This window comes from Salarias fasciatus, chromosome 5 (genome assembly GCF_902148845.1).
Source record: "Salarias fasciatus chromosome 5, fSalaFa1.1, whole genome shotgun sequence".
NCBI classification, from domain to species: domain Eukaryota; kingdom Metazoa; phylum Chordata; class Actinopteri; order Blenniiformes; family Blenniidae; genus Salarias; species Salarias fasciatus.
In genome coordinates, this window is record NC_043749.1 from 27,606,406 (window position 1) to 27,630,369 (window position 23,964).

A 23,964-nucleotide genomic window follows, 5' to 3' on the forward strand; every position below is an offset into this window, starting at 1 on the left:
AGACAAAACTCAAAATCTAACAACTGTTATTTGCAAAGTTTAATGCAAAATATTAGACGAATATGCAATATATGAGTGTTTTTTAGTTTTAGAATAATTTTATTCACAATAAACACAATTTAATAGATTTTTTGTATTCTTTGGTTGTTTTCACAGTGCATCATTCCAACCAAGAAACTATCCAACCACAGAAGTCTCAAAACAAGCACAGAGAGAAACAAGATATCATCGGAGTGAGGACACCTACCACAAAGTGACACAAAATTAATAAAATTAATTATCACAAATGCATAGACAACCACCATAAGTAGTCAAAAAATGAGATGCAAAATTTCAGTTGCATATCAGAAAGTGTGGGGTGCTTAAGTACATTATAAGACTTTGAATAGCCTGACTGAAGGATACAATGAGGCAGTTATTCATCTGCTTTGGGGTATTTCATGATGTTGTAATGATGGAGCACATCCAGCTGAGATACTTAAATTATTCTGTGGTTTTGGACACACCGGTTCGTCGGCAATCCCTCTGAGCCTCGTGTATATGTGTTGTCACCAGGTGTTTCTTCACCCAGTGACATGATTTCACATCTAGTTTATTGTAGAGCTATTCTCTACAGTAAATTAGTAAGTGAGGCTAAAATAAAATAATAATTCACATCATCATGGGGCTGCAAAGGTTTAGAGCTCATTTAGGAGAAATTAAATTTCACACTGTAGATAGGATATCTGTTCTGGCTTTGAGTCATTGTCAACTCAAGCTTTACGTGAATCCCTTGTGGGCTGTCTCAGCTGTAATGTTGTTTTGTCAGATGATGAACAATTCAAACCACAAACACAAGAATAATTTGCTGTAGTCTGTGTGGATTTGTCAAGCATTTGAAGTCATAATTATGAAGCTTATGTCAGATGTAATCATGCTTCTGTTTTGGGAATCATGAAATTAGACATCAAAAATCTGAAAACCCAAGATATGTTGATTTAAAACAGAAATGAAAGACAGGAATAACATGGTTCTTAAAATGTGCACACATGAGGCATTATCCTTTATTCAAATAATTCCATGCATCCATATTGCTTTAACCAGGGATCTTTAACCAATATCTTTTTCTGTTTGAGCATAATCCCTCTGTTTTTACTTCTCCTGTGAAAGATAACTCATATACTTATCCTTTTCATTCTTTCAGTCTGGGAATTCTCGCAGAAAACTGCATTGAAAGCTCAGTTAAAACATTCCTTTTGTTAGTGCAATAAAAGAAGCTTCCAGCTTCCAGCTATGCAGACAGACACAAATACATCGTTTGAATGTTCTTCTTTTTTCAAATAAAATACGATCCTGTCCTCACGCGATATGATGGTAAATGCCCAGATCTTCATTTCCAGTTATATATCGGCCATAAGGAAGGAGGAAGAGAAACAGATGAAAGAGCAGGAATCGAATACACCAAAACATCTTTTATTTTCAGTTCAGCGTCAACACTGACACACCCGGGTCGTTAAAACACACCCAGATAATCCTCACTGTGCAATGCACCACATCTGATTGAACTGAAGATCACACTGCAGTAAATGATAACACAGTTGTTCTTATTATCTAAAGATAGTGCCCACCGCTTGTAAAATTCACATTTATTGTTCTTTTAAGCGGAAGTCCCATAATAGTTCAGGGGGATGTAATTCAGTCTTTCAGTCACCTGTAATCTTATCTCCCTTTACTGTATTACCAGGGGTCACAACATGTTTCCTGTTTTTGTTTGTCGTAGTTCATGGACAGTATACTTTCTTTTGAATTTACTATTTTGCAAAAAAAAAAAAAAAAGCTTCATGTCTGTTTTCATGGATCAGTATGAATCTTGACACAGTTAAAATGTTTGTCGAAATGACATTGTTTTTGCAAAATGTTTCACAATTAGTACCAAAAATTACTTCAATCTGGAAATAAAGCCAATTTTAATGATAGTTATTGGTGATAATTACAGTGAAAGGTCCGATAATCATTTCTAATAACCGTGACATTTTGCAGCATTTTGCATGCATGTTTTTACAGACTCACCCTGAACGCCTGGCATCAAGGCTGCTGCTGTCTCAGCTTGAATCCTGTGTTCTGTCTGCTAGTCGTAAAAAAGCAAAACAAAAAAGCTTTCAAAAAGGTGGTTTTAATTTGCTTGGTCGTATTATGGGCTACTTATGGCCATTTTTGGCCGACAGGCCTTATGTTTGACACCGCTTTTCTGACGGATGAATGTCAGGCTATCTTCAACCAACATAAATTCAGTCATTTTGCAGTTTGAGAGCCTAAAATACCTAAGATGATGGAATGTGGATGAGTCGCTGTGTTAAATATGAAGGTAGAGACGAGTGAAGGATCGTATCAATGCAACGTGACACATGGTGGAGTTGAGAACCGGGGTCAAACCAAGGATCGATTGAGGCGACACAGTGGTGCAGTGGTTAGCTCAATACACTTTCTGTGTGTAGTTTGAATGTTTTCTGTGAGTCAGCAGTGATTTTCTCTCAGTAGCAGCGCTGTCTGCTCTCGAAAGGAATACTTTGGTTTAAATCTGAGTCAATATTTCACTTGAAACGTAAACGCTGCCTGAGTCTCTTGTTTCCTTCATCGGCTGAGAAAATGTCCAACACGCGGCGTAATTTTGCATTCTGCTCCCCTGAAACTGCCTGTGTTTTCACAACAACTTATCTCCCTTGAGAATAATTATCTGGGCTGGGTGTTTGTCCTCTGCATTTCTCCAGACGACAGCACGCCGGAGGTGAGATTTGTGGTCTGAAGTGTCACAAACTGCAGCATCTGAGTCACTCAAACAGGTGATGTGCTTGTTTTATTTTAACCTCACCACAAAGTGTTATTGTAAAGTCATAGGAGTTTCTTCTTCAGTATGTTGAACTGTCAGTAAGTCTTTACATAACAGTCTGGCTGTGTGACAGAAATATTCCCCAACAGCGATCATTCCCCCGCACACCTCATGTCTGTCTGTGCCTTGCAGAGCTAAACAATGTGTTACGGGAACTTTTGATTTATGAAAACCGTGTTTAACAGGGCTTATTTTTAGACGCTCATTGTGTGTACCACAAATGAGGAAATGGAGCAGCTTCTAAATCCACTGAAGCATACCGATCTGCTCCATCGCTTCTGATAAAGCGTCGCCTCGTTCAACAAGAACGAAAGAATGCGAAACAGGAAGTGATTCCTAAAACACACCACAGCTCGCCTGCAGACACAGCCATAAACACACAGGCTTTTTATTTTAACAACCTAAAAACTGAGAGAAAGGAGATGAAGATGGCTTGGTCATGTACGTATGTCAGGGAAAAGATGCAGGTGATGAGGAAGTCCAGTGAGGAGCTTCATGGACGAGGAGAGGGAGGACATGCAGGAGCTGGCGTGAGGAAGATGGACACAGGAGGCTGAAGGTGGTGGAAAAGAATGCAAAAAGACTTTTTTTCCTGTTGGCCAGGTTCAAATGCACCACTTGTCTGTGTCCCTGACTATTTCTGTTTCCGCGACTGTAATCTGGAGTCTCTGGAATAAAAACCTTTTCACCTGCAATGTTCATCAACACTCCTGCTTATTTTTGAAATATAGTAAAAGTATCACAGAAAATGAATCACTGGAGAACCCCTGATGCAACTGTTTAAAGGTCAAAACAACTCATCTTTGAATAGAACAATACCCTGAAGAGCAGATTAATTTCTATTTTTAGCATGTCAGTCACAGAACACAGTCATGCTGATTTGTAATTAGGTTTTAAAAATTCCCGTAATTCATTTAATAATGAATGATTAAATAACTGTATTGTGACACGCAATCTTATTTCAAATGATCAAGTTATTTTTTCAATCATAGAATAAAATTAAATTAAATTTTGCAGTTCTATTGACAGGAGTTTCTATACTTTAAGAATTAAATGTTTTCTTCTGTCCAACGGGTCTCTCTTGTAAATGTTTGTCTCAAAGGTCAGATGATCATTTACAAATTCAATCTGTAGAAACAGTTTAACCTACATTAACTGACCTCTGCTATGTTCTGTGTGAAAACATTTGGATTTTTGTTTCTATACATCTGCACTCTTTTGTCACTGGAAGACGGCTAAAAATCCATCTGAAAGGAGTCAAACTGGAGAGATTTGAAAAGCTCATTTCACATCAATCAATACATTTCTGCATCTATGTGAGTATTTCTCAATGAGGCATGATAAACAAATGTTTATCCAACCACTTTTAAAACCACTTGATCCAACCTGGGGGTCAACTGTTTCAGTAAACCTTGAACCACCATGTTTGCAAGTAGTGCAGGGAAGGTCTACTATTACTTGCAATGATCAGTGCTTTGCATGTAATGTATTAATTCCAAGTAATATATTACAGTTAATGGTTGCACAACACTGGCCAGAACAAGTTATGCATTACTTTCCCAACACTGTTCACCATGTTCACAACAACTATCCACAATGACAGGAGCGTTTGTCAGATACCTGCAGATTTTCATGAGGTTCCCTTGTTTCCATTTTCTCTTCCCGCTGAGAAATGTGTCTTTCCCCTCTTAGGGACTTTCTGAGTTCCCACCAGCATGAACACAGTCCTCCATTCAGTCTGAATCAGTTTTAATGACAGCTGAGTAGCCGTGGCACGGCGCTTTGATCTCCTCAAAACATACGGAGAAAAGCCCAGAAATCCCACACAAGTGGGAAGATTAAACTCTCTGTTACAGGAGCAGATCCAGACGAGCTGTGTTTACAGGAAACTGTCTTGTCTTTAAGAGTTACACACACACACACACACACACACACACACACACACACACACACACACACACACACACACACACACACACACACACACACGCACACTCAGAAAATCAACCTGTAACTCAGCTAAATCTATGAAGCCAGACTGATCAATTTGTCGAGCTTGTCTGAAAGACATTTAAACCTGGATGAGTCATAACTTTCTGCTCCTAAACTCAGATAAAACAGAAGTTATCACATTTGTCCCAAAACACCTGAGAGAACTTTGGAAGGTGTTACTTTAACTTCCAGAATCAGTGGCCTCCATAGCAGACTATTGTGATTCCCTGTTATCAGGAGGCCCCAACAACTGCCTAAAAGTCTTCAACTGGTTCAAAATGCTGCAGCAAGAGTTCTCACAAGAACCAGCAGTAGAGATCACATCAGCCCAATATCATCAGACCAATCGGATCAATTCTCTTCACTGGCTTCCTGTTAAATCCAGAACATTGTTTAAAATCCTTCTCTGAACCTATAAAGCTCTGAACAATTGGTTAACCAGTCTCTATTGTCAAGGCCAGGCTTAAGACTTTTCTACTGCTCTCTCTCTCTCTTTCTGTGGCTGCGTTGTACTTGGTGCTACATAAATAAAGCTGAATCAAATAAAAACTAAAATGATTGACTACTGGTGCGATTTTAACCATGAACGTATCTTCAGCTTGGTTTAATTTCTTGTAAGACCCCGTTCACGCAACATTTCAAGAAGAAATGCTTAGTTTTTGCGCATTTGTTTCAGAAAAAGATTTAAGATTCAATATTTTGAAAATGATGTCTGCTGAACACAGAAGCAGCAGAAACGCTGACAATGATCCAGTTTCCATGTTGGATGCAGCACAGTGGGTGCTGTTGTCTGTTTCTGTAATGAGAACAAAACATTAACAATAGCGAGTACAGGGACATTCATATGGACCAAATTGGATTCGGAGCGCTGTTGTCATGGAAAAAGACTCCAAAGACGGTGGTGCTTTTTCACGTTAAAACGTCGTGTAAACAGGGCCTAAGGTGTTCCTGTAAAAACACACACACCGTATGTACACTGTGTTTGTTGTGATGGTGTTTGAGTAAACGAGACGAATGTACACTGAAGTAAAACTAATTTTGGTAAATGATCTTTGTACCTACATGGTGTAAGAACCAGTGGAAGCAAACATATGTATTGACAGCAGCAGAGTTGAGTCATAACGTGGTGGCGGCGGTGGCGGCGGCGGCAGCAACTCTCACCCAGAGTGTTATCAAAAGGTTAACGCAGTTCACTTGACCAGCTCCAAAAAACGTTTTTTTGCTAATCTGAAAGTCAAACAACTGCTGTGCGTACACTCCAATCCGATTTTGTTGGACGATCACACTCGTGTTGTGTAATAGGTTTTCAGTTAAAGCGAATTCTTTATCTGCTGGCCCGCAATCAAAGGTGGAGGACTGTTGTGTTTCTTGGCCTTCAGGGAGGAAAAGAAATGCCTAACCTCATTGAAGTTCGCCTCTGGCTGCTCTTTGTTTATCAGCCTCTCATTGTCACGCACACACACACACACACACACACTTTAACTCACTTTCTGAGTTATGCAAACAAACAGGATATTTTACCACTTTAACAGCGGTGCACTCAAACTGTGTCTGACCGGCTGAAACAGGCGGCTGCACTCAGTTCACTGCGGCCAGTTTGGACCGAAACATGTCAGTTTTATGGGAACTGAATCAATCACGAAGTGTGTGTGGGAAGGAAACTGCAGGTTGAATACCTCCAGGTTACCAGAAACCTTGTGTGACGGCCCCTGCGGCATTTGCTTAATGGCATGTTACCTTTACACATCCTCGTTCCTGGTGTGGCTTCAGGCTGGCTCGGAATCAGCTGGGTGCAAAGGTTATGAAAGTCTGTGTGAAGGTTACGAAAGTCTGCGTTTGCCCAAGCAAATAAAGATAACAGGAACCTCTGTCACTAGAAAGCTCCTACTACTACAGCGGCTACACGTTTACGACGTGGAAAGACCGAAAAAGGCAATTTGTCATTTTCAGTGCCTCTTCTGTTTTGGCCTTGTCTGCCTGTGGAGATGTTGGAATTGAGGTCTTTTCTTGTGAGAAGCCGAAGCGGGGGAGGAATGTCCAGCTGGGGAACCTGTCCAGTGGCCAGTTCACGTCTGTCGTCGGGTTGCGACATCAGTGTTATCCAGAACCTTCTCGTGCCTCGAGAGCAAATGCGAGAAAGATTAGTTCAGTCAATTTAGTTCCCTTTGAGCGCTCACGGTTTTAATCCTCCGTAAGCTCATGAAGAAACGCTTAAAAGAAAAAAACAACCCTCAGCAAATAAGCACAGCTTTGTCAGTTTTGTTTCCTTGTATGTTGCAACCAAAGTTTGTATTTTCCCAAAGGAAGTGGTGAGAAAACAAAGAATTATGGGTGAAAATGAGTGCACTTACATAATATCTCATAGCATTTGCCCCACAACTGTAAAAGGATACGTCTTATAAATAAAAAAACTAGAAGGCAGATACTTTGATACCATTCAGTTGTTTTAACTTAGACTGATTTTTGAACTAAGATTTTCCTGAGAATCTCTGACATGTAGCAGTAATAGTCAGACCACTTCACCACAACAGAGACAGCTGTGCAACAGTCTGTTTCAAACGTGTATGTGGGAGGCTGAAGAGGAAAATGAATCAGTCAAAAAGAAAACAGTGTGTATCATGAGAGTTACACACAATATGGTTTCACTGAAGAAATTACAGCTGAATGAATCTTTTTTTGTTGGAAAAGTCCATTAAAAAAAGGTTTGACGCTTCAAGCTGAAGCAACCGTCCAACAAACACCACGAGACAGTGTGTGAACCACACACACACACACAAGAAGGGCTAACACACACAAGATGTAGTGTAAACTCTCCATTTTTTTCTCCTGCTGCTAAAAAAAAACAACCTTTTCCTCAACCAGTGTTGTAAAATAACTTGCTTCCACATTGAGTGTGGTGACCGTAACTCATAAATCAAACACGGTCTTTCCTTATTCACGTCAGCTCGATCAGTTTATGCTCAGCGTGCCTCAGCGTACAAACAGTTTACTGTCCACAGTCTGTGTGTTGTATCAACTGCACGGCTGAACGGCCCGGCCGCCCCGGATTGTAAAACAAGCTGCACATTAACGCGCTATGCTTCAACACAAGGCTATCCTGACTGTATCCCTCAACATACACGAACTGTGGGCGTATGAGTGCACGTGATGCATGCAGACACATGCACTCTTTACCTCTCCGACCAGCTGAAACAGGGAAGTAGTCACATGATTAAATTCCTGGAGGCCCCAAGGACTCGCAATTATCTCGACCCTGAGAGTGTCAGCGGGGCAGATAACGAGGCCAATGTCAGAGACGGGACAGATATCTGCCCAGCCTTTCTTATTACTGAACTATTTCCATCAGAAACAGAACTTTTTCTGTCTTCTTCAGTCGAGTTGGGCTTTTCTTTGTCTGTCTGATCTGATATGCTTCCAATATAACTTCAATTCCATCCCCGCTAATTCTGTGAAGTCAGCAGACAAAAAGAAGATTAAATGGAGGAGAAAGATTACTGAAGAGGGGACGTATTGTCTTCAAGCATCCAGCTGCAGAGCAGATTCGCTCCCTGGAAGTCCTGAGGAATGTCTCAAGCTTTGAAACTTAACGCTGCTTCATTTTCTGCTGGACGGCCGCTCAGACGCCTGATGACATGGATGTGGACAGAAAGAGAAAAGCACTGAGCTGGGGGGGTTCAAACATTTCAGAGGTGTAGCGGTTCCTAACTTTACACTCATAGCGAGACGATCTTGTTTGCATGTTCTCCATGTGCAAGTCCAGGTCCATGCCACTCGACTACCGGTACGTTTCAAAGAAAATGGCATCGTTTCATGTTAACATTTTTAAATGATGTCTGTTTACATGGAAACGACAGAAACGCTGAAAATGATGTAGTTTTCATGTTGGGCCTCTAGGGGTGCTGTTCTTTAGTAACACACACTATAAACATTAGCAACAGATGATCAGACCACCGAGTTGGATTGAGAATAAAGTTACTGTCAACTTTAAAACTGGACCAGGACCAGGACCAGGACCAGGACCAGAAGAATCAGGACCAGGAGTCATGACATTCTGGAGGAAAACATTGTTTTGTCGATGTTTGAGGACCGTTGTTGTGAAACCAGATAACCAAAATACAATGAAAGTTCAGCATTTTTACTTGAAAAAGTTATCATGTAAATGGATAATAGACGAGTCTAACCTGCCTCGTGAGTGTGTGTGTGCGTGCGTGTGTGTGTGTGTGTCAGACAACAATAAAACAGGAAAAGTTCCTTTCTCGCTGAGTAACAGGTGTCTCTTCCCCGCGATCATTTCCTCTTCAACCCGCCCGCCTCTTATTGTTTTCAGGCTGTTTATTTTCTCGTCTTAACCATTCCATCAGCTCGACCGATCCAGCAGCATGCCTCCACCTGATCTGAGTCCTGCAGCTCATGTGGCGACTGATTCTCTGCAAATGGTCGGCATTTCTTCATTTCACTTGTTTTCTTCATAAAGCTGAGTTGGATAGTGGCGGCACACGCAGGTGGTACAGATTTTAGTCGTTGCATACTCATTTACACGAAATGAATTTGAAGCGCAGAACCACCTCCATAAATCATTTTGTTCTGTACTTTCAGTACCAATTAACTCTGCCTAATAAAAACAAGCTCGAAGATCTGTTGAAGAAATGTCCTGTTAGCTTGTCTGTCTGGTTTCTTGCTCTGGAGTTGCGTGTCGGCAGATAAGTGACTCAGTCGGTGTGGGAAGTAAACTGTGTGACCCTCTTAAACTTTTGGCCATTTGAGTTTAGCAGCCAAACAGGAATCTGTAGGCTGATACCACACGGAACACATTTCTATAAAACTCTCTGACAAAAGAAGAGCAGAGCTTATGAACAGAATAGAATGGAAGAGACGAGTAGAAACCGATCATTTTCAAAATGTCGCCGTGGAAATGTAAACCGCAAATGCAAAAATGATTTCTTTTCACGTGAAATGTCATGGGCTCAGGTAGAACATGCAACTACACAGTGAAGCTAATCTGGAATCTTTCTCTGGATATGGTTTATGTTCATTGTAAACAGAGTTTACAGTTTGCATGTTTGTTTGGTTATTCTGTTTCTTATATTTGCTGTATTTTCGTTGCATATTTTGATCGAATCGCCCCTCCAGGGAGACATTTGGATTTTGCCTCACAGTAACTCACCGATCATGTGAACGCACTGAGAGCCCGGCCCAGCCGATCCTGTAACGGAGGCTCGTACACACGTGTGTTTATTTATATGCTTATGAGGGGCCTCGCTGACATAGCTCAGAGTATTAAAATAGCCGGGGAGTCAATTAACCAGAAGATACTGTGTTATTTGGGGGCAAGTCAAGCCTCGGACCGAAAGCACAGACATGTGCGATCAATACACATGTGTGTAAAAGTGTAATAACACAGCTGTGTGATTATCTGGTTTTTCTGATCGTAGTAATCACGAGTCAGGAGAAGGACAAGTAGCAGTTCTATCTCAGAAAAAAACCCCAAAAGGTCGATGATCAAAAACTGGGTTGTTTCTTTTTACCTTTTATCGAGGTCAGTGTGATTTTTTTTTTCTTTTTTATCTACAGTCAGCTTGGTTGCCACTGTTGCTCATTTGTTGTGTTCACACTCATGCAATCAAAATAGCGTTCTATTTGAAGTGATGTTTATGAGGACTGAGGCATGTACGCGTCCAGGCCTGTTAGCTATTCAGTTCGTTTGAGGCAAAAGCCAGCTGATGGGAAACGAAAAGTGCAAATGCAGACTGATTTACAAGGTCACATTTTGAACTGGCTTTTAGTTATTTCTATAAGGTCCATTCACACTCTTCACTGCTTTATCAATAGGTAGCTGGAACTGATCATCGTAGTTCCTGCTTCCGCAGAAAGTCCAGAAAGTGACACACCCATCATAAAACACATGGTTTTGATCTGTGGCAGGAAATCTTGGGGATTTTGACAGACAAGTTGATTTTGCAATTCTGGAAATACTGCAGAATCCTATCTGTCATCTCCTGGAAAATTTATGTCAGTCCTGTAGACTTAAAACTACCCATCATCAACAGATCCTTAGACTTTTTAGAAACTTTTAAGACTCAAATCAACATATCTGTATCTTATTTTTATTTTTGTTAAATGAAATAGCCTAACAGAAAGTATAAAACTGATCAGACACGTTTCACTGTTTCTGGCAAAGAAAACTATGAATTTCTCTCGTGCGCGTCTGTGAAAGATTGCCTTCACATTATTAAGTCCTATTTATTTACAACAAAGACGGCTAAATATCACTCACTAGATGTGTCTGTTCACAGGGAGACACTGAAAACGCAACATTTCAAGAACTGTTTCAATACATTGCAGTTTAATAGTTGAGAGTCACCTTGGAATGACAATCCCACTTGGTCGTCTGTCCAAACGAACGTCAGGATCTCGCCATTGTTGATGTTTTCAGAATTTCTTCTGTTTCCACTGAAACAAACATTTTTGGAAACGTTTCCTTGTAAACGTGCAACTTTTCTGAAACAAAAACACTAAAATGACGTGTTTTCACTTGAAACGGGCCAAAGACGCTGCCTGACTGCGTGGGGTTTGCATGTTCTCCCTGTGCAAGTGAAGCTAGCGTATAAAACAGAAAGGTCGGGATAAAAATTCCCTTTGGGTGTGTGTGTACGTGTGTGTGTGTGTTTGTGACGAGATGCACAGCTGAACAATCAGTGTGAAAGTGGAAGTGTTGATGAATAGCAGCGTCACCGTCGACTCTGACGAGCTGAGAGGATTTTCACTTCCATTCCAAAAGTCCTTCTGCAGATTGTGAGAAACTGTCCGAGGCAAGTTAACGGAGCAGGATATGAAGTAATCTGGATCATTTGACGTTTCTAAGCAATAAGGAATTAGAGCATTTAGAGCAATGATTCCTAGAACTCTGGTGTGATCTGTTGGTCAGTAGTGACTGTAAATCACAAGAGCCTTTTGTGGTGAAGTGACACAGACTGTGGTGGACGAGTGTGTGTGTGTGTGTGCGTGTGTGTGCGTGTGTGTGTGATTACCTGACCTCCATCGCATAGCAACATTTATGTCATCCCGATTCACAGGGTAGTGGGTTAGTAGGTAACCACAATACGTAAGGTTTCACCTGATAACGCGGCACAGCGTGACGCTTCGGCTCTTGTTTGCAGTGAGAATCTGTGTGTGTGGATTAGTGTTCAGTGTCACACCAGCGGCTCTGTCCAAGAATAAAATGCATAAAAATAGGACTTCATATGCCAGATTCCCGTGTTCAAAGTGAACCCGCCACCATTCAAAGCACCACAGCTGATAAACAAACACATCAGCCATAACAATATAACCGTCACTGATAACAAGGTCACTTTTGACATTTTCCACCAAATAAAACTTGAGTGGAGCATTAAAACGTATCCTTATGCGGCCTTATAGTATCATTTCTGAAGTCTTTTTTTTTTTTTTTTTTGGCCAAATGTGACATGTGCCTTTCCTGTCACTGATGTGTTCTTCTCAGCCAATCAGAATGATTGGTTCAGTCTAAAACCACAATCGGTCATCTCGTTGACTTTTTAGGGGATTTTTGCTGCTGTGGTTTTTTTTTTTTTTTTTTTGTTTACCGAAACCATTCAATCATGATTTATGCAATTCTGGTTGGATGGAATTTAACTTACAAAAAATCATTTTGCACAGAAATTTTATTTATTTTTTTCAGCTGCTTGCTTGTTTTACCCTTGTACCTTTTCTGAGTTATCTGTAAATACATGAGCTTCATGAATGAAATCTAAATAGGAATAATCTGGAAATACACATATCATTTGGTGAAAGGCTCAAGGAGCCACTGTGGGACTGCTGAAGAGCCACGTGTGGCTCCAGAGCGGCAGGACGCACATCGCGCGTCCTAATGGTTAGAGCACAGAAAAAAACAAAAACAATAAAGTGATTTGATTGTGGTGACTCTGTTAGAGCATCATTAAAACTACAGTACTGATCAAAATTGATCCAAAGAATGAAAAGTGGTGAATGAGACCATGAATTGTGCTAAGCCGGTGCTCATCCGTGCAGCTTGTGTCGTGCGTGCTCATGACTGATCGGTGCATGAATCATCAGTTTGTCAGATTAAGAGCTCTTTTTCAATTAGTCTTCTGTATTTTCTGACAAACACCAAATGAATAGAACAACCCTTTTCATGAGGTCGAGCAGGAGATCGAAATAGCTGAAGTCGTCGTCATCGGCACACAACACCATTTGTTGTGACCCAGTTTTGTGCTCCACCTAAAGTATCCAGTGCATGCTACACCTCTGAGTGTCCAGCGCACGTGACTGAAGGTCACTCGTCTGCTCTTTCACGATACGTGTCGGGTGAGCAGGTTCGGCAACACACCCCATTTAAATGAGCGCCATTTATCTTAAAAGGAATGTTTTTTGTGCTTTGTGCTTGTTAAAAGTGGAATGTTATGATGTGAGGCAGACAAAATGAAATGTGAGACCATGACCTGAAGAAATGAATTTAAAAAGCCTTTTACAATTTCCTTGTGGAGCAGATTGAAGCCTGTTGCAGGCCTGTTTTGACCCACGGGCCTTATGTTTGTCACCGATGACAGAGATACTTTCTCATTTTGACATGAAGCTTTTAACCAGCGAGCAGATGGCATTCAGACCAGATGTGGGCATCATAAGGCCCGGGGATCTGAATCAGCTGAATTACTGTACATGGTGCATGTAATATTGCCTCGTTATGATCAGCTTTACAACATTTAAAATGGTCAAAATGAGTGAGTTTGTTGGCCGTTTTTACACTATTATTTGCTATATGGAGTCTGGCAGAACAGATAGTTGTTACCTTGCAGTTTTGGTGGCTCACAGTGAAGTAAATGAATAATTATATTTTTATATACTGAATTTGAACTTTAGGTAAAAGGTTTATGAGAAAGATAAAAAGTTTTTCATCAACAGGTAATTCTGCTATAAAGTAAAACAGAACTGACTTCTGTCTCTGTTCTCCACAGTTGTGCTCAGTTCTCCTGTAGCTTCAAAACATAACATCTTTATTTGGATAATCCGACCAAGATTTACTTCATAGTGACTCAGATGTGTACAGTGTCAGTTTAATCGTTTCATTTTCATTACTTGAGAAGTGGAAGCTCTGCTTTACATTCCGCTGACCCCCCCCCCCCCCCCCCCCCCCCCCCCCCCCCCCCCCGCCCCGCCTCCTAGAAGGCTGAGAGTGGAGTCGACTTCCTGTCGGCATGCAGTGAAATTAAAACTTAGATGTCAGTAATAATCTAATAATGTGAATCAGCTGTTTGATACAGAGCAGACCGACACAAACGTCTTTATAACACATTTTATTTGGAGCATATAGAACATCTGGACATAGATAATTTTAAATAATGTTTGTGTGGACTTATCAAAGATAGTTAATACATTCTATGACAGTGATAGAGGAATGGGGGTTAAGTGTGTATGTGCCATCGGCGGCCGGCGATGCTGAGCGTCGCTACGCGCGGGCGGAGATCGGGTGGCTCAGGCCGCTGAAGTAAGACTTTTCCCGCTCGCTCATCACCTCGAAGTGCAGCGGCTGCTGGCAGAAGGTGCACTCTGCGGACGAGTGGGGCTTCAGAGGGAGGCCCACCTCCTTCCAGGTGTGCACCAGCCTCTCTGGGGAGGGCGAACGGAGAGAAGGAGGGTCACTTTCATACCGGCGCAAGAACAACGTCAAGACTGTTCCAACACGATGCCCATTAAGCACTATCATCATCATCATCATCATCATCAACGCTCGCTTACCAACAAAGTATTTCATCATCTCGGGGGTGTGGTGAGGGGTGGGAGCGATCCGCAGCAGCTCCTCTCCTCTCGCTACAGTGGGGTAGTTGATGGCCTGCACGTAGATGTTGTGGCGGCTCATCATGAGGTCGCACACCTCCGTGTTTTTCTCGGCGTTCGACACCTAAAAATAACCAAACACAGACGTGATGAGAGCTGGAGGAAGAGGAAGAAGCGCCGGTTTGAATGAAACCATGCGACCGAGACGTGCTCTCACCCGGACGGGGATGATGTGGCTGGGGCAGTGAACGACCGGCAGGCCCGAGTCCATCAGCATCTGCCGCAGCAGCTTGACGTTGCGCTGGTGTTTCCGCCTCAGCGCCCGGCCCTCCTCGTCCTTCAGGACCTGGATGGACTGCCGGGCTCCGGCCAGCAGCATCGGAGGCAGCGAGGTGGTGAAGATGAAGCCGGCGGCGTAGGAGCGCACCGTGTCCACCAGGTATGAGGTACTGGCGATGTAGCCGCCGACACACCCAAAGGCCTTGCCTGGGGGGGAAAAAACAAACAAACAAAAAAACCTGTTATCTACTGGGAAACATCCGAACACTGTCAACAGAAGACCAAACAGGTCTGACTGAAATGGCCGCTGTACGGGAGCTGCAGAGCTGCGAGTCAGAAATAATTGTTCGCTCAGCTTGACAGCGACAAGAGTAATTCAATAAGAGCGCTGCGAGAGCCTACGGTCGCCTAGCAACAGCAGAGCTGCTCCAGCTTCTTTCAGCCCTCCGGCGTATTGGGTGACACAGCTGAGGCCTGATCCTCAGCGCAACAGCAAAACATGGTCTAAAAGAGTCACGACACCTGGAAGGATTTGTCTGAAATGGAAAATACGGCAATGTGGCGCGTCTCGCCGCAGCCGGCCGCCCGTCTTCACGTTTTCACATGAGCCAACAGTCCCAGCATGCCGCCAGAGATTCGTTTCTTACCTAGAGTCCCTGAGATGATGTCCATCTTGTGCATGATGCCGTCCCGGTCTCCGATGCCCCCGCCTCTGGCGCCGTACAGACCCACGGCGTGCACCTCGTCCACGAAGGTGATGGCACCGAACTCGTGGGCCACGTCGCACATCTCCTCCAGTGGACACACGGCACCTGTTTCAGCACAGCTGCTGTTTAATTCACTGCAAACTGGAAGAAGACGAGTCCAAATCTGCATTAAAGACAGAGTTCAAACCGACCGTCCATGGAGTGAACCGTCTCGAAGGCCACGATCTTAGGCTTTGTGGGGTCTCCCTTTCCCAGCAGCTCTCGGAGGTGAGCCACGTCATTGTGACGGAAAATAAACTTCTTGGCGCCGCTGTTCCTGATCCCCTGGATCATTGAGGCGTGGTTGCCAGCGTCGGAGTAGATCTCACAACCTGGAATCAGTCAGCGGAGAAAGGAGGCAGGTGAGATCGAGGAAACTTCTGCAGTGGAGCCGCTTGTCTTGCTTAGTTCGGTACGTTTTGTTTACCTGGCAGCATCTTGGCCAGAGTGAAGAGGGTGGAGTCATTAGCGACGAAGCAGGAGCTGAACAGCAGCGCCGCGTCCTTCTTGTGCAGGTCGGCCAGTTCGTGCTCCAGCTCCACGTGGAACTTGCTGGTTCCAGAGATGTTCCTGGTGCCTCCGGCTCCTGAACCGTGCTTTTTAATGTTGTCTCTGGAAACACAAGGGCAGATCGAGTTAATAATATTGAACAATATGATGAGAGTATGAAAAAGAGGCGATACCACAAAATAAAAGAATAAAATCAGGAATGTTTGAGGAAGCTGAGGGCGGTGTTACAGCTGAGGGACGAGTGTGGGCAAGCTCAAACAGGCTGAGTAAAAAAATACATAAAGGAAACACACCTTCCAGAGACAAATGAGCTTAGGTGTTAACTAGGGCTTGGTAACCCTGCACTCCCACACAAACAATCACCTGGATCACCCATGGGTGTCAGGTTATGCTCAGCTCTTGCTGAGTTAAAGGTCAAAAACAATCAGTGAAGTGAGCAGATGGGGAAAAGAATATACTGAACCCAGAATGCCCCGACAGAGAATGAATGTAGTAAACACCTCCTGTCACTCACATTATGGACTGCACGACCCGAGGGTGTCGGCTCATGCCCAGGTAGTCGTTGCTGCACCAAACGGAGACCTCCCTCTTCTCATCCAGAGAGCCGGTGAAGTCGTCGGCCATCGGAAAGTCGCTGGCGAGCCGATTCACCGTTTTAAACACGCGGTATGTGTGGTCGCTCTTCTTCTCTTCGATCTTCTTCTCGAAAAACTTATCGTACTGGAAGTGGGACACTGTTGCAGAACAGGAAGACGACACTTGCTTAACGCGACTCACCGTTGTGGCAGTTATGTAATGAATGGAGCAACTTTTCAACGGAACAGACTCAGTCCATTTCTGAGGTCTAAACTAACTCAGATACCTAGTTTACATTTAAAAAACAAACACACACACACACACACACACACGACACTGCTAATGAAGACCTACTTCTTCCGTGCAGGTTGTCCTGCAGCAAGTGAGTGACTCTCTTCGGCTGCTGCTTCAGGAGCGTCTTGATCAAACTAGGTTTCTCCTCTGCTTTGGGGGCGCTGGCCATGGGTGGCTGTTTCAGCACTTCTGTAAACGGTCAGGCAAAAACACATTAGTATGAAAATATAAAAACAATGTGGAAAACTGTGGCAGATATTTAATGAATCCCACCTTTCTGGACAGTGCGGACCTCCTGCACGTCCTCCTGGAACTCCATGCCAACCTGACGGACCACGCCGCTGTTCTTCTGGCCCATTTCTGCAGCCAGGAAGGGGCATTTGGAGGCCACTGCTTGGCCCTGAGGAGGCAGAGGGTGCCCAACTGGCAGCTTGGACTCCACCTTCTGGTTAGGAGCTACAGGAGGACAAAAACAATATTATCAGTTGTTTCAACATGTCAAATGCACTGGAATTCATTTATAGGATTTATTCCAACTTTTATGTTAAAAAAAAAATTTACAAACGTGTTGAGTCTCACCTTCAGTGGGGGACATGATGTCCTCGGTTGTCTGGTGAGAGGACGAAGAGGAGGAGGAGGAGGAGCAGAGTGCCCGTGCCATTGATGGGGCCATGGGCTTGGCTGCCAGCTCCATCATGATGGGGCATCGCTGCGCGTACGCCACCAGAGACTTTTTGGGCTGCTGCAAGAAGGCCTGAGGCACACGGGCCAGGAAAGGACAGCGACGCACTATCACATCCATAGTCAGCAGTGGTAATGATGATTGTCCAAACTTCTGTTGGAAAAAAAAAATAAAAAATTTCAGTTAAACACACAGTGGTCAGATAAGGCTTTTTCTGTGTTACCAAAAACCTACAGTGCCGACTGGACAACTAGAGAGTAATAAAAAGACATTTGCTGATTAAGTTGTACCTTTAATGTTGTTGCAAACAAAAAAAATCTTAATATTAATCTATTACAAATATTTAATGGATTTAAAGAAGAGGAACAGTGAGTGACAATAGAAGACATGTGGCAGTAATAGTGGCTTGAGGTGATGTTTTAAAGACATTATCGTCTAAAAAAACCTCTTCATATCTTTCAATTTGATTTTTTTTTATTCAATTGAACTGTTCTGGGCACATTTAAACAATCCACATGTGGGCATGAAAGCATATTATTGGGAATTTTACTTAAAATAAAATGTAACACCTATTATAAAATGGTTTCAAAAGTTGGTTACTCGGATATTTTCATCAATCTACAAGGCAATCACGTCTCTGATTAAACTTTTATTTTGTAGGTGTGGTCAACCACATTCACCAAATTTCCGTGACATGATCTGCCCACGCTTGTATCACGTTCATGAATTCCTCGATAAAGTAAATACTCTCAACCTCTCACCTAATTAAAAAAAAAGCCATGTTGCACATGACCAAGTCCATATTTACTAATGTTATATAAGGATTATGGTCGCGTGGTGATCAAGGCGCGTTACTTAATAGTAAATGTTATCAAAATCAGAATTTACTCCACTAAAATATCTAGAGGAAGCAGAATTAACGTAAACAAAACCATGTGTAGAATAAATATAGAAGCACGTTGACTTGAGCCTTTTTGACAGCTTGCGGTTAAAAGCTCAACATTTTAAGCTGCTTTCAGCCGCTTCATCTCCGAGCTGTTAGCTCAGTTTGACAAGAGGTCACGACTTGACTGCATTCACTGTTAATTATAACGTTACTATTACAAAATAATAACCTATTCCAATAAATCTAAATATTTATCTTTTTTTTTTACCTTCCCAGGCCACTTTTTTGCCGGCCCTAGCATTAGCATCCGTGCTAACAGGAGTGGAAGATGCTCGGTGAAGATGACACTCACCGATTTGAAAATAATGTCTTTCCGAAGGCGAAAGGGTCTGGATGAGTCGCGGAGACGAAAACCTGAGATGAGTTTTGATGGTGAAATCCCTCTTTTCGGGTGTTGTGTGCGGAGACGAGCAGCGCGTCGCGTCGTTATCCTGCACTGAGGACGAACGGAGAGGACGAGGACGAGCCCGGCGCTTATATGACACACGGCACGCTGAACTCTCGCGAGACTTCACGAGATGACGTCAAGGGTCAGCTCAGTCCGCGCGAGTCCGCGTCTTCATGAGCTGTCACGCGATGTGAAGTCAGTCCGCGGCACATGCGATATCCGGTCAGTGCGATAACGACTAATAGACACGAAATAAGATGTGCCCCCACCTTGGCCAAAAGGCAAAGGCAAATTCATAGCATGGCTCAGAAGCAAAAGGTGATAAAGACATAAAAGGAAAGTAAATACAGTGAAAAGTTAGACAAACCTTCAAGACACATTTCACTGATATTTCCACTTATCACCAGATATTCATTCCTACCCAATCCTAAAGACTTTCATTTACCACTTTTCCCACCTCCAAAGCAGCAAGCATAAACTTTTCATCAACTCTGGGATTCTATGGGCAAGTTATTTAAATTAATTTCCTTATGCACAGCTCCATTACTTCCTGAAGTTCAGACAACACATTTATTTCCTGTGTTTCATGATAGGATGAACTGATTAATCCAGGTGTGTCTGGCCATTTAATGAGGTCAGAAACACCTGGATTAATCAGTTCATCCTATCATGAAACACAGGAAATAAAGGTGCTGTGTGAACTTCAGGAAGTAATGGAGCTGTACATGTGTAGCACATTGACCTTTTGGACAAAATGATTGAGTTATCTTTAGTCAACAAATCCACTCTAAGCTGCCGTGTTGTGATTGCTTTTTTTTTTTTATTAACTCCTTCTCCTCTTGTTATTGCTTGATCCTTTTTTATCTTCATATTCATTTTAGTAATGTGTCTTGATGAGTAACCTCCCTTGGGTTTCTTTTCTGTCCCTCACATTTAGGCTTAATTTCTTTCAATTCTGTATAATATTCTCATTTTTTACATATAAAATAATAATTATAATAATATATAATATAATATAATATAATAATTAGTCTGAATCTGAGTGTTATCATTTTTAACTGATGTATACTCTTAAATTTGTTGGTTTTCAAATAAAACCAGCTGGTGGAAGTTGGTGTTATGAACCTCTTGGCCAGGTTACCCTTGTAAAAGAGCTCTCGATCTCAGTCAGTTTTCTTTTTCTGGTTAAATGAAGGATAAATAAATACAATTAAATTATTATTGCAGTGTTATCTTTGCCATTGTTATTATGATGATAAATGTTTTTGTTTTCATTTTCTGACCTTTTTTATTGTTGGTCCTGTTTGGTTTCCTACTTCCTGAATCTTTGTATGTTCTTCAGTTGTTGACAATGCTTGTTTAAACTATGAATCATCAAACACTCATCCTCCTCCAGTAACCTGTTTCTCTAGTGTACATTCCCAAAGGTTATTCATATATTATTACGCACCCACTAATGTTCCTTATACCTCAACTACTGTGTTGAAATATGGGAAAATACAAATTCTCCATTCTCCAAAAGCATGCCATGAGAAACAAAACTGAATATACAGTCACAGAGCCAAGATATTCACTGATCATCCAATTAAATGCTTGAAATTTAACTCACAAAACTATAATATCCTATATGGTGATACTGAAAGATTCTACTGGCTGTTCCTGCATTGATTGAAAAAAAAAACAATACAAAACAATTAATTAAATATTAAAAACTTTAAGCAAATTAAGACACAGTTATAAGCTCATCAACACATTTGGAGATTTAAAGCAATCACAGGATCAGGGAAGCACTGATTCAGATATGTGGAATATATTTTCTGTATACTTCCCAAGAAGGTTGAGAAATCCTGTAATTCCTTTTAATATCTTTATGTAATTCACACATCATTCTGACGACGAGAAACAGTAATCCTGCTCAGTCTGAGATGAACGAGGAAAGAAAAGAGGATTGTTTGTAAGCTTCAAACTTCTGATGAGAAGCGCTTTGTAACGTGATCCAAAACTTGTGAAAAGAAAACTCTCTGTTTATGCACTTTCTTTGAGAATATGGGTGTTGAACTGGACCAGGATGGATGAGTTTAAACAGAGCAGAGGAGCTGATGAGGGTCCATCCTCAGGTCTGGTGTGCTGAGGAAAAGAGAAAAGAGGTGAGGAAGACATCAGAGAAGAGCAATGGAAGTAGTGAAGGAGGCAGAGAAAAGAGTGAGAGGAGGCCAGAGGAGCCCTGGAGGTGGAACCAGTACTGAGGCTGTGCAGTGAAGCCTTACTGCTGCTGTAAAATGTAATACTGGTAAATCATAAACAGTTGATTCTTCCTGCTGCGATTTAGACATTTTGAATTAAAGTTTTTCTAGATGAGTGGGTGTAAACTTGGAAGGAGATTATTTTGTGTATATGTATTTCACCTGGCTTATACATGTGTGTATGTGTGTACAAATAGATAGATTGTTAGATAGACAGAAACAGAAAACTACTTCAACTATTACTGACCTCTAAGCCACATTATTCAATAGTAGACATAAGACTGATTTAACATTAGTAAAATGTCTGTTTCTGAAACACATTTTGAAGACAAAGAAGAAATTGTAATTGGTTAAACTACAGTAATCTGTTTAATGAATAGCTATAGATTTGCATTGTTAGGAATAAACAAAATGACAAAATGATCACACAAATCAGAATGATTAATATTGTGGGCATAGTCACATTTGTAAATTATATTACACTGTGTAGATACGAGTACAATTACATACTTAAATAAAAATTCATAAAGTTTACCTACAGTGGTGTGTTTGGTATTCCTTACTTTATTAACTATCATTTTTAACTTTGTATGGTGTTGAAATAAAGGCCTTCACTGGCTATTTATACTTTACAAAACGTAGCTGACATTGTTCTGATTACGGAACCTTTCTAACTCAAGGAGACGATCAAGGGCATGAAACCAGAGACCTGACCTGACATGACTGAAAACATGACACAGAGCGATTAACCATTTCTGTAAGAACACAACTCTCCCAGTTCTTTTCAATCAATCCTGCCCCATTATTAACTTATTACTTTTCTTTTGTGTTGTGATTACAAACTCTTCAGGTCTTATTACTGTCTGGCCAAGAAACAAGTCTTTCCTCGGGAATATTACTTGTAACCTCGACTGACACTCTTGAGCAGAAAGACATAGAAGGTCCCACCATCTCTTCTGCAGCATGTCTCTGTCAGGGTTATGCTTTAAGATGATATTTATGGATGAAAGTACTGACATAAAGAACTCTTCAGCTTGTTTGGACTTCAAGCTTTGATGAAATTTTGTGTGTTCAAGTGACCCCTGGTGTTAAAAAAGAGGCACATACAGAAAATCTGTCCATGAAGAAGTCAACTTTGTACACATATTTGTACTGTAGAGAAGTCCAAAAATAGGCATTTATATAACTTAACTGGGTCTGAAGGTGAACATGATTACGAAGGATTAAAACCCATAACACACACTAATCCCAATCAATGATACTCCTTATTTGAAGAAAATTAATTTTCTGTATAACTTCCAAAATAAATTTGTTGATTTTACCAGCCAAGAAACAACAGCTCTAGTTTGTCACATTAAAAGTGTACTAAATTAGCTCCTGGATGAAGGACTTGTCCTCAGTGAGGACACCTTATGTCATGTCTATCATGATTTGCAGGTCACTCATGCTTCTGTAGGGCAAATGTTTTGCAGTGTGTTTATGTGAGAGGTTAAAAAATCTCATTCATTATCAAAATGAAATAACTTCTCTTCAACCCAGGCTGCCCCAAAGAGGCCCGTAATGTGTGAATGATGAAATAATGTGCTGCAGATATTCACGGTTGATCTTTTTCTAACTGAAAGCATTGAATCTGATGCATTAATTGTTAGTAGGATAAACAGGCTGGGAGAGGGGTGGTGGTGGGGAAATGGCTTTCACAGCTTGGGGGTAGAAGCTGTTTCTGAGTCTGTTTGTGTGGCACTTAATAGTCTGGTATCTTTTTCTTGAGGGGAGAGGGGAGAACAGGAGGTGGCCTGGGTGTGTGGGTTCCCCTGCAATGTTGGAGGCATTGGGGGAGGGGGGTAGTGCGGTCCCGATGGTCTTCTCGGCTGCCCTGACTGAAGGTTCCTTCTGCTTCTGTCCACCGCTGTACAGATGCTGTGCAGCAGTACGACAGGAGGCTCTCGATGGTGGCTCTGTAGAAGTGGATGAGCAGTTGTTGGTCAGGCGAGCCTGCTTCAGCTTCTTGAGGAAGTCAAGTCTCTGTTGTGCCTTCCCCACCTGGCAGGAAGTGTTAACAGCCCAGGTGAGGTCAGCCGTGATGTGCTAACCAGGGAATCTGAAGCTCTGCACCGTCTCTACTTCCTCTCCATTGATGCAGAGGGCTGAGTGCTCCATAGTTCTCCTAAAATCCACAATCAGTTCCTTGGTTCTGCTGGTGTTCAGGTCTAGATTGTTATTGTGACACCACAGTACCAGAAGCTGGATCTCCTCCCTGGAGGCCGTCTCGTCGCTGTCTGCAATGAGTCCCACAACAATGGTGTCATCGGCGAACTTGACGATGGTGTTGGTGGAGAGGATGGGAATGCAGTCGTGGGTGAAGAGGGAGTACAGGAGGGGGCTGAGGACACATCCCTGTGGTATCCCTTTGTTCAGGATGAAGGTGGAGGATGTGCGGCCTCCCATCCTGACAAGCTGCAGTCTGTTACTGAGAAAGTCCCTATCCATGCACACAGTGAGCTGAGATGTCAGTGATGCTGCTGGAGAAGAATAGCTTCCTTACTGCTGGAACAACCAGCCTCAAAGACACACTGCCAGGGCGAGTTTCAAAAAACATGCACAATTCAACAGCCGCAGAAGAAGATTTTTGGAC

General features: G+C 42.2%; 1 protein-coding gene across 2 annotated transcripts; it reads right to left on the reverse strand.

Annotated features, from left to right (window-relative positions):
• Positions 1-14,171: 14,171 nt before the first annotated feature.
• LOC115388594 (5-aminolevulinate synthase, nonspecific, mitochondrial-like) lies at positions 14,172-19,154 on the reverse strand. Of its 2 annotated transcripts, none has more exons than XM_030091787.1 (11): positions 18,994-19,154; positions 17,653-17,905; positions 17,347-17,529; positions 17,134-17,262; positions 16,718-16,937; positions 16,121-16,305; positions 15,846-16,025; positions 15,595-15,759; positions 14,886-15,154; positions 14,630-14,792; positions 14,172-14,500 (listed from the first exon to the last, which is right to left on the reverse strand). In XM_030091787.1, exons 2-11 carry the CDS (start codon positions 17,873-17,875, stop codon positions 14,340-14,342), a joined length of 1,878 nt encoding a protein of 625 aa, XP_029947647.1. In that variant the 5' UTR covers positions 17,876-17,905; positions 18,994-19,154; the 3' UTR covers positions 14,172-14,339. The 2 variants fall into 2 exon arrangements, with proteins under 2 accessions (XP_029947647.1, XP_029947646.1); XM_030091786.1 differs by having other exon boundaries at positions 17,653-17,908.
• Positions 19,155-23,964: the final 4,810 nt, after the last annotated feature.